Source organism: Lingula anatina, chromosome 1, assembly GCF_051362555.1.
Source record: "Lingula anatina isolate TDL-2025a chromosome 1, LinAna3.0, whole genome shotgun sequence".
Classification (NCBI taxonomy): Eukaryota; Metazoa; Brachiopoda; class Lingulata; order Lingulida; family Lingulidae; genus Lingula; species Lingula anatina.
The window spans coordinates 60,536,179-60,550,734 of NC_141767.1; the positions used below are offsets into that span (position 1 = coordinate 60,536,179).

Here is a 14,556-nt window from a genome sequence, read left to right on the forward strand (position 1 = left end):
GCCAAATTATTCCTTTTTCGTCTCTGTTTTCAAAGATAATAGAACAGAAGAGCTTTTTTCCTTCGATCGCCTTCAGCCGCCATGCTTTCTTCACCACGAGTTTAACTGATGAGCATGCGCACTTAATATTTCTCAGGTAGCTTCCGCATGGCGAACGGAGACGCGATTTAATTACTGTACCCCGCAGGGACGACGTGTGGGGAGGCGGAGAGACTATTAAAAGATTAGGCGGTTTTTCTTTCATGTACGTCCGCCATTTTTAGGTCACCGGCTTTGTAAAGCCTGGCTTAATTCGTTGAGAATGCGCTCTATGATTCACAACTAATAAATAACAAATCTATCTTGTCTCGAGCAGAAGGGAAGCTGCTACTACATGATACATGGCTATTAACCTATATTCAAAGATATGGAATAAAGTAACACAGGATTTAGCCACTTTTTTTAGGACCAGCTGCAGAGAGATGAGAAATCACTTAACAGAGTAAAAAGTGATATTTTTTCAAAGCATGTTTTACAAGGCACAACCTTTCTGTTTTAATAATTTAGCACAAAAACAAATTGAAGATCACATTATAAATAATATTGCCAAATCTGAAGCTATGAAATGTTTATCAGTGAACAATATGTATATATATTATATATATACATTTTTTTTAAATACAGCAAGTTCCAGAAAGAAATTCTAAAATATTTTTAAATAAGAGAAACTTGAATATGTCATAGCTTGGGAGAAAAAACACCCTTGGGTTACCCATCTAAAACAAGTCCAAGACCAGAAATGTTTTGGGAACTGGTTTGCCAGTTCATTTTAAATTACAATGTTAGTATTATGAACATGGTTATAAGTCTAGGCATCTAGAGCAGTTAAAACGAGTCTTAGACAAGAAAATGTTTTGGGAAATGGTTTGCCAGTTCATCATTTTAAATGACGATGTTAGTATTATGTACATGACTTTAAGTCTAGCCATCTAGTGCAGTTAAACATTACTGGATGTTGTGGTGTGAGATAGTATTGATTATTCATCCTTCATAAACTTCCATAATGTGCCTACAACCTGGCTGCTCTAGTGACATGGTATAATATACCAGCAAATGTCATAATCATAAAGACACAAATAAATGAAATGAGGTTGCAGAAAGAAGTCATCAGAGGAAAAATGATCATACAAATCCTTTACAAACACCGATTCATTATCTTTGATAAGAAAACAGCAACACTAGCATTATTTTCAGTGGGCCTTTACTTGACATGAAATATGGAAGATGCAGCTCCACATTTGATTTTTATGTACAGACACAGATGTGTCTGTACATATAGCCATCATCTGCGTCTGTCGTCGCTGTCGCCGTCGCCGTCGTCGCCGTCGCCGTGCACTTTTACCGATAACACGATAAGTGGAAAACCGTTTTTTCTTTTGGCTTGAAACATACAGAACTGATGAATATTCGTCATACGCAGGTCAAGTTCGAAAATCAGCATGATCGGGTCACTTATAGGGAATTTATGCTGTTTTTTCACTTTTTTCAGCATATATGCAGCACCGATAACACGATAAGTGGAAAAACATTTTACCTTTTGGCTTGAAACTTACAGAACTGATGAATATTCCTAATACGCAGGTCAAGTTCGAAAATCAGCATGATCGGGTCACTTATAGGGAATTTATGCTGTTTTTTCACTTTTTTCAGCATATATGCAGCACCGATAACACGATAAGTGGAAAACCATTTTACCTTTTAGCTTGAAGCTTACAGAACTGATGAATATTCATAATACGCAGGTCAAGTTCGAAAATCAGCATGATTGGGTCATTTTTAGTGAATTTAGGCTATTTTTTCTCTTTTTTCAGCATATAAGCAGCACCAATAACATCATAAATGGAAAACCATTTTACCTTTTGGCTTGAAACTTACAGAACTGATGAATATTCATAATACGCAGGTAAAGTTCGAAAATCAGCATGATTGGGCCATTTTTAGGGAATTTATGCTGTTTTTTCACTTCTTTCAACATATATGCAATGCTAATAACACAATATAAGAAAAACAGATAGGCCAATTGTCATTATACTCATAGGAGTAGTCAAACTAACTAAAACGCAGGTTGAGTTCCAAAATCAGCATAATCGGGCCATTCTTTTAGAAGTTATGCTGTTTTTTCACATTTCCTCAGATTTAATTGTTAGGCATGTTAACAGTCTCATTATGGAACTAATAAGATACATAAAAGTGTTTGTTTGACATTTCCTGCATCTTAATAACATTGTTAGTTGATTATGTAAAAATGATGGTAAACTTGTTACGGTAAAGTCTTGAAAATTTCGTCGTTCTTGAAAATTTCGTCGGCCGACGATTTTCCGCAGACGTAATTTTTTTCCCTTTGAAAACTTCGTCGACCTTGAAAATGAGGTACTCGATAATTTTTGAAAAGTTCGTCGCCAAATATGGCCGCGTTGTCCAGCTCAAACATAAAGGTAATGCGTCAGTTGATTCAAGACAATGATACGATCAGGATATCATTGCCGATAACACTCTCAATGGGAGATAGGAACAATAGTGCGCCCCTGCGAGCGGTCATTCACAATATAGATGGTTTAGATGTGAATTCCCGTTCTCAATTGCGGGAACGTCGGCCTTTTGTCTTTAGTTTTATTACTATTACCTGGCTCGAGGCGGCAAATAGAAGACACAGGCCGCGGCTCTGTCATTTGTAAGGCCGTTATTGTTATCGGCGGCTGTCCTAAATGAGGGAAGACACAATGAAAAAATCAAGATATTATCTCGAAGGGAAATGTACCTGTCACTTCTATTCATGGCCATGTTCAATTTAGGACCATTTAACGATTACCTGGCTCGAACATGGAGATCGTTTGCAATGCGAATGGGACGAGATGGCAATTTTCGTATCTTCAGCGGAGAATCGTTCGCGTAATATCGTCAACAGATCGTTTGCGATCCAAACGAGACGAGAAGATAATTTTCATATTTGTAGCGGACTCCGTTCGCGTAAGATCACCAGCGGGAGATGGTTTGCGATTCGAGAGAGACGAAAAGGCAATCTTCATATCTTTAGCGGGAGATCGTTCGCGATGTAAGCGAGAATAAAATGCACTTTTCATATTAGTTCAAGGGAACTTCGTTCGTGGAAGATCGTCAGCAGGAGATCATTATTTTAACCCCCCTCCCCCTTTGAATTTTATAAATAATATATATTTTTCATTTTATCTTTAACCCCCCCCCCTTCCCCACTCACGGCATATCTTCGGCGGAGATCATCAGGACTCTGTTCGCGTAAGAACATATCAGAGGGAGATCGTTCGCAATCCTAGCTAGACGTAAAGGCAATTTTCATATCTTCATCGGGAGATTGTTTGCGATGTAAGCAATAATAAAATGCAGTTTTCATATTAGTTCAAGGAACTTAGTTTGCCAACGATCGTCAGCGGGAGATCATTATTTTAACCCCCCTCCCCCTTTGAATTTTATAAACAACATATATTTTTCATTTTATCTTTATCCCCCCCCCCCTTCCCCCGCTCAAGGCATATCTTCATCGGAGAATCGTTCGCGTAATATCCTCAGGACTTTGTTCGCTATGTAAGATCGTCAGAGGGAGTTCGTTCGCGATCCGAGATAGACGAAAAGGCAATTTTCATATCATCATCGGGAGATCGTTCGCGATGTAAGCGAGAATAAAATGCACTTTTCATATTAGTTCAAGGGAACTTCGTTGGTGGAAGATCGTCAGCAGGAGATCATTATTTTAACCCCCCTCCCCCTTTGAATTTTATAAATAATATATATTTTTCATTTTATCTTTAACCCCCCCCCCCCTTCCCCGCTCACGGCATATCTTCGGCGAAGAATCGTTTGCGTCATATCGTCAGGGCTTAGTTCGCGTAAGATCGTCAGAGGGAGATCGTTCGCGATCCGAGTGAGACGAAAAGGCAATTTTCATATCATCATCGGGAGATCGTTCGCGATGTAAGCAATAATAAAATGCAGTTTTCATATTAGTTCAAGGAACTTAAATTGCAGATGATCGTCAGCGGGAGCAATTATTTTAACTCCCTGTAAATTTTTAGGAAGTTACAGATGGTAATTTTAGAAGGCCTGACACTTAATCCTGGGAAAAGCCCTGCATGCAACAAACGTTGCCAAGTGCGTTATTTTTATTTTTTTTAAATTTAATTATTATTATTTTTTTTTTTTGAATATGTCGCATCCAGGTTATGATGCAAGGTTGCAATTAGGCTTATCTTGATCCTTCTTCTCTATCAGGAGGTATGTTTCTTACCGAGAAGATAATTCTCAACATATTTTCGGGTACAGTAAGTTAAATATAACTTAAAAGAGATGCACAAATAAATAGATTATTATTTACCACCAGAAAATGACTTAGGAAGTAGTAATAAATATCCCACAATATAGGAGGGTCAAAGATAACAGCCGCTAAGGATAAAAGCACAAAGGCCGGATTTTTGAAAATTTCGTCATACCCAGGAGTCGGGGAGAGGTAATTTTGAAAAATTAGTCGGATTTACACAATTAAAAATAGTAATTAATTTTTAAGCGACGAAATTTTCAAGACTTTACCGTATTGAGTATTATGTGTTAAAGTGTCAAAAATGGAAATAAACAAATATCATTGCAGTTTGTCAGATTCAATCATCTACTATATTCATTATCTCACAATGGAGGAAATTGGACATTTAACACTGTTCTATTGATATTTTTCCCATCTCATCAATTTTCTTAGTTGATCATATACAAATGGTAGAAAACTGTTTATTTTGTTTTATGTTAAAAAAGCGTTTTAAAAATGGAAGTAAACCCATTGCAGAACAGTGCTGTCTTGTTTCAGCATATATGCAGCACCGATAACACGATAAGTGGAAAACCATTTTACCTTTTCCCTTGAAACTTACAAAGCTGATGAATATTCATAATACGCAGGTCAAGTTCGAAAATCAGCATGATCGGGTCATTTTTAGGGAAGTTATGCTGTTTTTCACTTTTTTCACCATATATGCAACACTGATAACATGATAAGTGAAAAATCATTTTACCTTTTGGCTTGAAACTTGCAGAACTAATGAATATTCATATTACGCAGGTCAAGTTCGAAAATCAGCATGATCGGGTCATTTTTAGGGTAGTTATGCTGTTTTTTCACTTTTTTCAGCATATATGCAGCACCGATAACACGATAAGTGGAAAACCATTTTACCTTTTGGTTTCAAACTTAAAGAACTGATGAATATTCATAATACGCAGGTCAAGTTTGAAAATCAGCATGATCGGTTCATTTTTAGGGAAGTAATGCTGTGGTTTATTTTTCTCAAACTTGGTTGGGTTATTAATATCAAGTTAATACAGCTAGATTAAAAGTTTGAATAGCAGCTTTATTGGAATTTTTTACGTTTTATTTAAAATTTTTTTAAAATTATTTTTCAAACACTAGCATCTTCAAGATGTGATTTTTTACTCCCATCCACCAGAAGTGCTGTGCATTTTCTGTATTTTTGTGTATAATTGTTATTTCTTCAGATTTAATTCTTAGGCATGTTAACAGTCTCATTATGGAACTAATAAGATATGTAAAAGTGTTGTTTTGACATTTTCTGCTTCTTAACAATATTGTTTGTTGATTATAAAAAAATGAAGGTAAACCTGTTATAATATTGTGCATTGTGTAATAAAGTATCATAAATGGAAAGGAACTCATCATTGCAGTTTGTCAGATTTAATCATTCACTTTGTTCAGCATCTGCAAATGGAGCAAATTGGACATTGAAAATTGTTCTATTGATATTTTTCCTATGTCAACAATTTTCCTAGTTGAACATTTAAAAATGACAGTTTATTGATCATTTTGTTTTAAAAAAGGTGTTGAAAATGGAAAGAAAATCATTTCAGTACAGTTATTTCTTGTTTACATTTTGGCATTTTGAAAGTGTGACTCTGAACTGCCATGGCCTTGAAGACCTTCCCAAATCACATTTTCTGAATATTCATGATACTTTTATTTTTTTATAAAAAATTTTGATGGTCATTATGCTGTTAAGTATTATGTTTTATTGCATGAAAGTTGAAGAAAACCCTATTTTGGACACTGCTGCCAGGATAGCGATTAAGGGAAAACCATGTTACTTACGATACTGAAACTTACTGAAAAGTTTCATAAGACAGAAGTGCGCAGCTTGTGTTTGAAAACCAGTGTGATTGTTTTCTGTTTTGGAGGCAATGCAGGTTTATAGAGTGCTATACTGGCATTTTCAAGTTGTGACTTATCACTCCCATCTGCCAGGAGCCCTGTGCTCTTACTTTGTAACATTTTCTGTATTTTGTTAAGTTACAAGAATGATTCTTAGGATTGACATACAGCCAAAAAAAAAAATTATATATATATATATATATATATATATATATATATATGTGTATTGTGTGTAATTTTCACTGTACCTCATTCTGGCATTTCCAAAGTTTAACTCTTATCAGTCTGACACCTTACGGACTATTTCCAGACCCTATCACGCTAACTGTGGATCGATCTATCTCCATGGGAATTCTTGCTAAATTGCAATCAATGTAAGTGGCTTAGTTGTCTGTCACGCCTACTGAAACTGGCATGCCAGAATCCTAAGACTCAAACTGAAAGCAATTTATTGAGAAACCCCTTGGAGTTGGATTGATCCTGTTAGATTGATCTAGGTATGGGAACTTAGTCTAATGCTTGATACACATTTTACTTTCATCCTAATCCAATGTTATGCAGAATAAGAATTTGATGTTGGCTATGCAGTTACAGTAAGCATAATACATTAGTTCATCAGAATTGACAGTATCCTATTTCCTGCGTTTTTATTTTCTGGTTTTTGTCTGTACATTTGACAGCTTTGCTGCCTTGTTTAAGACCCACTAATTGTTGCCTCCATTACCTGGAAAAAAACTGATAGGATTTTGTAATAAAAAACACTAAAAAGTGTCCCATACAAGAAACCTACACAGTTTTATTGTATCATTTATTGAGATTTTGATTTGTAAATCATCACTATTTTCATTTAAGAAGAGTTGATAACATCAATCACACACCCCTGAAGATTATACAGATCCTGTTAACAAATCACACATACACACATATATATGTAAGAAGACCATTGGGATATAACAAAATTTTATTCTGTCAAAATATTCATAACATTAATTCAGAGACCATTTTTGAGATTTAGGTATTAAAAAACAAACAATCAATATCAGTATAAATGCTAATTTTCTATTATACAAACTTGCAAAGCTTAATTGAATCCTTAACTTGAAAATATCCTGTAACATAAATGCAAAGTTTGGACATCCTTTCTAAACTTTGGAATTACCATGTGAAGGGTTTTACACATATATATTCTTTGCATTTGGAATTTTGAGTAAAAATGCAGATTTTGGTCAGAGGTGGCAATTTCTTTATGTAATATGCTTAAGAAAAACAAATTATGGATATTGGAAAATATAACAAAAATATTTAACACAAAATAAATAAATAAATAAATTTACAAACAACAAACTGTCACTTTATGGAATAAAATAGAGAAACCCAAATACTGTATCCCCAATATAAGATCAGAAGTCTTCTAACATAAATATCCAGATAAAATTGAAAACATAAGATAACATTAGAAGTCCTAAGAGAGCCACTCTTTCCTATGTTACCATCTTGACACGAGAAAACAGGGAAAATATTTTATATATGGGCCATATCACAGTACCCTTCCATCAATTATAGAATAAATTTTCCTCTTTTTGGTACAAACCAAATCCCAAAATATGCCCACCCCTTGGTATAGACAAAAATAGGAATTTTGTAAAACAAATCCCAACTAAATCTTATGATTTGAAACAACTTGTGAGAACTAAAATTTAACCTATGCAAAAAATAGAACCACCTTATTTGAGCAAGTGCTTACAACAAGTCATGGCCTGGGATACAGTGTACATGTAAACACAACCATGCAAACCTACATGTCCAGTGAAGCAGGCAAGTGTTTCACAGGGTATAGGCAGAAAATTAGCTTTTGTTGCTCCCTCTCTCCCCTGAGTTGGGTCCATTGATTACATATAATAGTTACAAGATGGATATATTTGAATTGTATATTTTATGTGAATTAACAGTAATATTGCTACTCTACTGAATGTGTTTAACACCATGAACATAAAAGAGAACAACAGGAAAATTCTAGAAGTGATCATTATTTTTTCAGGACGTGTGATAACTTGCTAGAACTCAACATTAAAGATATATTATGTCAATAAGGACCAAATATATCATTTCTTGATTTGAGAAAAGAAAATCTTTACAATCCAAAGAGAAACTTAAATTATAAATTTTCTCCTTGTTACAATTACAATAACTTTGCAATAAGAAAAAAGACTCATAACAATCACCTCTAATTACAAATAACAAAATTAGTAATTTAAATATTATGTAATCCAAAATGAACACTTTTTTTCAATTCATCAATAATGACAGTCATGCACCATTTTCCATAGTACACAGCCATGAATTTGCCAAAAGATCAGCATGCACTGACTCATACACCTCATGATTTCATGACACACAACAACACTCAAACTTTGATTTCCTTGGGTATCTAGGGCAGTCTACAATATCAGGTATATCTCCTGTATGCATATCTTGGCAAGATAGAGTAACAAGTGATACTTGTATTGCATTGGCTGTCCAAAACAATATAAAATAAAATAATAATTAAAACACATTTTACAATGTAACAAAGAATTCTCCTCAAGTTTTTTTTTACTAAACCCGGGTTTAAATAATAATAATGATAATAAGTTGGCTCAAATGCAGTAATTAAAGAACAAAATGGGGAGCCAAGTATCATTTCCCACCTGAGCAGCTTTGACTAATTTTTATCAAAGCAAGGTTTCTTTGCCATATGCTTAAATTTTTTAACTGCAAATATACTTGTGCTTGTGCAACTATCAATAAACAGGAAGACAATGAACCACTCCTGCAGTCCCAGACTGATCATATTAATGAAAGGAAATAGACAGAAACAGTATAGAGGATCACAACTTATCAAAATCCCCAACAGTTATTGTAATTGTGTACAATGGCTTTTTAACCACCATCCCTTTTAAATAATTAGTGCATCCCAATTTTTCAATGTAAGACAGAAATTAATCCTACACAGGAAACTTTACAAGCAGGTTTTATGCTGAAAATATTTTGAACGTCACTCATACTATTACAGAATGGACATCCTAGGATTCAGAATTTACTGGCAACTTACATCACAACTAATGCTTTTGCTGAGAGGGAAACAGTCACATTCAGTTTTCTGAAACAAGTGATGATCCTGTACCTTGTATTTTAATTATTGCACCTCATAGATGTCATGCACAGTCCTACTTTAAATGAACACTGCTGTGCTAGTCATGAGGGACTGGGCTGTTGGGGACACTACTATCATAGCCTTCAGAATTCACACGGCAGTATCTTGACCGTGACCTTGATCTAGATTTAGATGATCTTAATCTAGATTTAGAAGAATGACGCATTCTTGGCACATGTCCCCTAAAAGTAACTGGTGCTGTGCCAGTGTTTCTTAGACAAAGCAACACTATCAGAATAAAAATGGCTACCACAACCACAGCCATTGCTATAATGATGTACAGCATATATTTAGGAGCTTTACGATGGTGAGGATGCAGGGGCGGATGGGGAGGGTGCGGAGGCCATATGTCATCATCACCAACAGAGGTCATGTTTGCAAGGCACTTGTCATACTGTTCATAATCCACAGCGATGATTGCACACATGTGGTTCTTCTTACACTGCCCAGAGCAGGTGCTCTCAGGATCCACACTTACAGAGTTGTAAACATAGTACTTCTCAAACAGGCCCGAACCAGAGGCCTTAAGTTTGTTCACTAACTGCACCAGTGACATTGTTGTTACCTTATCTATGCTGTAGGCTTTGGTAGCCTGATATTCCAAAGCCCACTTAGCCTTCTCTGCAGTGTTAGCAGCAGTGAGATTGAGGAAATATTGGAAGTAGTCCAGTACTTGCCCAGAGTTCCTGTCATAATGATATAGTCGTATGGATGGATTGTTGTAGCCAGCACCTGGTAGAGTGCTGTTCCAGGGGGTCACCGCTGGGCTCAGGAACATGCTGCCATATGGAGTTCCTGGAAGATCAAAAAATAATCATTACAATGTTTGTACTGCTTTGTCACAGAAACCAAATGATACATACATTTTCACGACTTAAAACTCTCCACTTTGTAAACATAATCTAAACAGATTCTTATGATCAACAGTACATATCCAAATCTTTCACCTCTCTTTAGTACGTGAAAAACAACCCTAAAGTATATCTAAACTGACCATGTACAAAAGTAAAACAACACATTTTCAAAACAATTATCATTAGTGATAGAGGAGAAAATTATAATCTAACAAAGAGGCTGGCTTTACAGCTGTACTCCACTTCAAAATACATAGCAATGCATAAAACCCAACCAAGGGAGTAGGATAACAACTCAACCTCACCATGTGCACCTATAGTTCTGAGCACCTCCCATTTCATGAATTTCTACCAAGACAATCTTTTCCTTATTCTGATAAAATTTTTCTGTACGACTTTTGTGGCACATTAAGGTATGTGTTCATAGAAATATCTCACTTTCATATCCACTAGTATAATATCTAAACTTCATTATGCCATCATAACTGACTTACCATTATCATCATATGTGACTCTAAACCCATCAGTGTGTTCATGGCCATAGAACTGCCCTGTTATGAGGTCTTTGTACTCCTGAAGCATGGACAAGTAAGCTTTGTTGAAGTATGGGTAGAACCAAGAGATATTGGCCACCCTGCCAAACCTGCCTGGTGGGATGTGGGATGCTATGTACACCTGGAAATAGTCAGCAGGATTTAGAATACATTTGCATGGGAGTAATCTACTGTTATTAAGAAAATAGATGCAATTTATTAATATTATTATATTTTATGATACTAGCAGATAATAAGCATGACTATGACCAAACAAGCAATACATCAAATAACAAGGGTAATATATAATAAACAAAGTTATAATACAGTGCACATATTGAAGCAATTAATATTGCAGTAAGTGAAATGTGAATAGTAACTATAAAGTGGTTAACCAGGGCAGTATAAAACATAAACAGTGTAAACAGGAAAGGTTTTAGATAAAGATCTATGTCTCATCTTGTAAACATAAAGTACTGCTTATTCAAAGTTTTCTTGGGGTAATAATGTGACATCACACAAAGCCTGTGACAAATGTGTAGGTAATAAGATTTTTTAGCAGATTTGAAGCTCCTGGACAGTACAGAAAATAATACCGCATTTTACCTTTACTTACTGATCCAAACTGTACTACTAAACAAAAGTCAAATATCATTTACCTTTTCATTCCTGCTTTTAATTTGTTCCAGTGTTTGTCTGAGCCAGTCCAGTTGTCCAGCAGGATCTTTGATGCTACTGACCAACTTGTTACTGTGGTAATACAGTGGGCTGTTTAGGTTAATTAAGCTAAGACCCGCACACAGAATGTCAGTGTAGTACCCTCCTATGGGAAAAAAGTTCAGACAGACTAAACATTCAAGCAGGAGTACCACAAGAAATGAAACTTGTACCAACTCTCCTCCTGATAATAATAATAAGCAGTCTGGTGATCAGACAACAATTGTTAATTCTACAAAAAATAAAAATTATACTTAATTTCACTAAGGCAGGCCATCATCTCCCAGCTGTATAAAGCACATCAATGACAATGCAATAGAAAGAGTGAAACCCAGTCTTATTATTACTCAAAACCTTAACTTGGAAGAACATGTAGCACTAATTTACACCAAAGCTAGTCAACAGATACACAATATCTCCAGAAAGGAGTTTATGTTGAGCTCTAATGATCATCACTATCTTGAACATGAAGGATTACTAAACCTCACTACAGTGTGCTCTGTTAAACCAAAATTATAACAGCTGTAGACAGACTATGACAGTTAAAAGTATCATTAATGGAATATCAAAGCAGAACTAGTGTCTGTATGTTTATACCCTACCTTACCTTTCAGAAATGTTTTCATGGCTCCTGTAGGCAGCAACTGATCCCATCTACTGATGTTGGCAATATTTTCATAGTACCTATCACCAGTGTGAGGAGACATTTGGTTGGACGGCCAGGGGTCATGGTTTCCAAATGTTGGATATATAGTAATGTTAGAGAATGTGTCACGAAGGAGAAGGGTTATATTGCCTATCACAGTGTATATCTTCCTGAGGTTCAGGTCAGAGTTAGGGATATGTGAAATGCTATCACTGAAATCATAATAATATTGCATTAAAGATAAATCATGGTAAGGTCTGGCTACAAGGAACCAACAAAAATATGATCTTTAATTAACAAATCAAATCAAATATTAATCTTATTACTAGTTTGTTACAACTCTTTTATCATTATTTTAATCTTTTTTTTTTGCTTCTATTGCATATATCAGATTTCAACATGCGAAAACTTAAAAATACAATTAGGCTTCGTTCACATGGAATGTCTATTTTCTAAAAATCTATTTTCTATTCGCGCTATCTTATGATCACGGTCTGTGCCCTGAATATCCCGCCGCGTAATTACTGGCAGCCCGAGCCAGTAATTACGCCGCGGGATATTCAGGGCACAGACCGTGATCACAAGACATACCGCAAATAGAAAATAGAATTTAGAAAATAGACATTGCATGTGAATGAAGCCTTAGTCTGCTTTGGTTTTAATGGCCATAATATTAAATTATTGACAATTTCAATATCAACAAACAGAAAGGAATAATCTTTATTATCAAACATTATGCAAACCAAAACAATTTAATCCATAAAAATAGCTGCTGAATCTCCTTACCCCGCCCTGAGCTTCAGAGATAACTTGACACTTACCTCTTCACTATAGCCTATCTTCATCGTGTCAAGTTACCTCTGACCACATTCGATTGCCTCCGCCGCCCGCCAATCAAATTTAAAGCCCGCACTCAATGACTCATTGAACGATCTAGCCAATGAACGCGAACGAGTCAAAGCGCGCTTTGTTCAAATCCGGACCAATTAAAGATAAGGCTGAATATCAGGGACTTGCCGTTACCTGTGGGCAGCACGCAAAATACATCATCCCTTGGTAGATAATTATGCAGGGCATCAAACTGCTCTGGTTTCAATTCCGATATACTCCATGCTTTCTTTGTGTACGGTTATGCACTCGGAACTACTCGGATGTCTCCGCACTCGACAATAACTATGTTGTTAGTATGGAGCTTGCGGAATCAGCCGAGGATTGCCGATTGACGGTCAACCAATCAGCGTTTTCACCAAACTTTGGTGAAAAATTTTGAAACATGGATTCGATTGGCTTATATAAACTAGGTCAAACTATTTTCGTCAGAGGTAACTTGACACGATGAAGATAGGCTATAGTGAAGAGGTTAGTGTCAAGTTATCTCTGAAGCTCAGGGTGCCTTACCCTGTCCATAGGATAAAATCTGGTTTTGGCTGTATCTGTTTCATTGCACTGATAGCAGACTGTACCAGCTGCCAGGGAGAGTCACACTTGTAATCCCCATACTTCCCCATGACTGGGGACTCCAACAGTGAGGGTGCAGCATTATGGCACATATCCAGGGGGTTGCCTGACACACTGTAGTTAGCATCATAGTGAAAATCTGTCACCTGCCAAAACTGACCTATAGAGTCAAAACAGAAATCTAAATATAAATGAGTAAGGTGAAAGTAGCCTAAATAGACATAATTATTATCACTTGCCTGTTGGCTGAAAACGGAAGCTTATATTTCCAGTAATAGTTATGAGGGAAGGAGTTGACATTTGGGAAGCAATAGCTAGGGGTCCTTACAATGGAAGGTCTGGATGCATGCTGCTTAAGTTACTGTTAGCAAAACTACAAAGAAAAAAAAATCTGATTTCCAATTTAAGTCGAAAAAAAAATCCATGTCTGAGTAATACCTACTCCCAATTTAAGTACATCAATGATCAAGCTGGGAGGATCGATGCGTTAAATATCAACTGTTGGTTGAAACAACTATAATCATTACATCATATCCTAGTTTCTGTCTCTTGTTCTCCCAAACATTTCTTTTCTTCATATTGAGACATATAAGACAGTAAAATAGAATAGAGTGAAAAGTACCTGGAGAGTGAAGGCTACAATGTATATACATGCATTTTAATGCATTAAAAGGCTATGTTAGTAAATACGTCAGGTAAATGAAGGCTTACCTATCGATACAGGCGTTGTTATCGCCCTCTCAAACAGGAAAAACACAACTGCACAACAAATCCAAGTAACACTGCCCATTCTTTTAACTGAAAAATTACATTTTAAGTAAAAATATTAAACTTCACACAAACTGAGCTGCAAGGGAGTTCTGCCATTTCCTATATTTTTAAATCTTCTTTGGCAAAAGAGCTAGGCCTGATAATGACGGTCAAACAATTACGTAAAG

General features: G+C 35.8%; 1 protein-coding gene across 1 annotated transcript; it reads right to left on the minus strand.

The window, feature by feature from the left end:
• Positions 1 to 7,160: 7,160 nt before the first annotated feature.
• LOC106172006 (acid sphingomyelinase-like phosphodiesterase 3b) lies at positions 7,161 to 14,508 on the minus strand. Its single transcript, XM_087001498.1, has 6 exons — positions 14,330 to 14,508; positions 13,559 to 13,778; positions 12,122 to 12,372; positions 11,457 to 11,620; positions 10,759 to 10,939; positions 7,161 to 10,205 (listed from the first exon to the last, which is right to left on the minus strand). The coding sequence occupies exons 1-6, from the start codon at positions 14,406 to 14,408 to the stop codon at positions 9,448 to 9,450; spliced, it is 1,653 nt and encodes a 550-aa protein (XP_086857624.1). The 5' UTR covers positions 14,409 to 14,508; the 3' UTR covers positions 7,161 to 9,447.
• Positions 14,509 to 14,556: the final 48 nt, after the last annotated feature.

Bases quoted from the DNA above. Each gene is read 5' to 3' on its own strand.
- LOC106172006 (XM_087001498.1), bottom strand. From the start codon at position 14,408: ATGGGCAGTGTTACTTGGATTTGTTGTGCAGTTGTGTTTTTCCTGTTT. The intron at 10,940-11,456 runs GTAAATGATATT...GACTATTTCCAG, and splicing joins TTAAAAGCAGGAATGAAAAG to GTGTACATAGCATCCCACAT. The intron at 10,206-10,758 runs GTAAGTCAGTTA...TTGATCTTCCAG, and splicing joins AGTCACATATGATGATAATG to GAACTCCATATGGCAGCATG.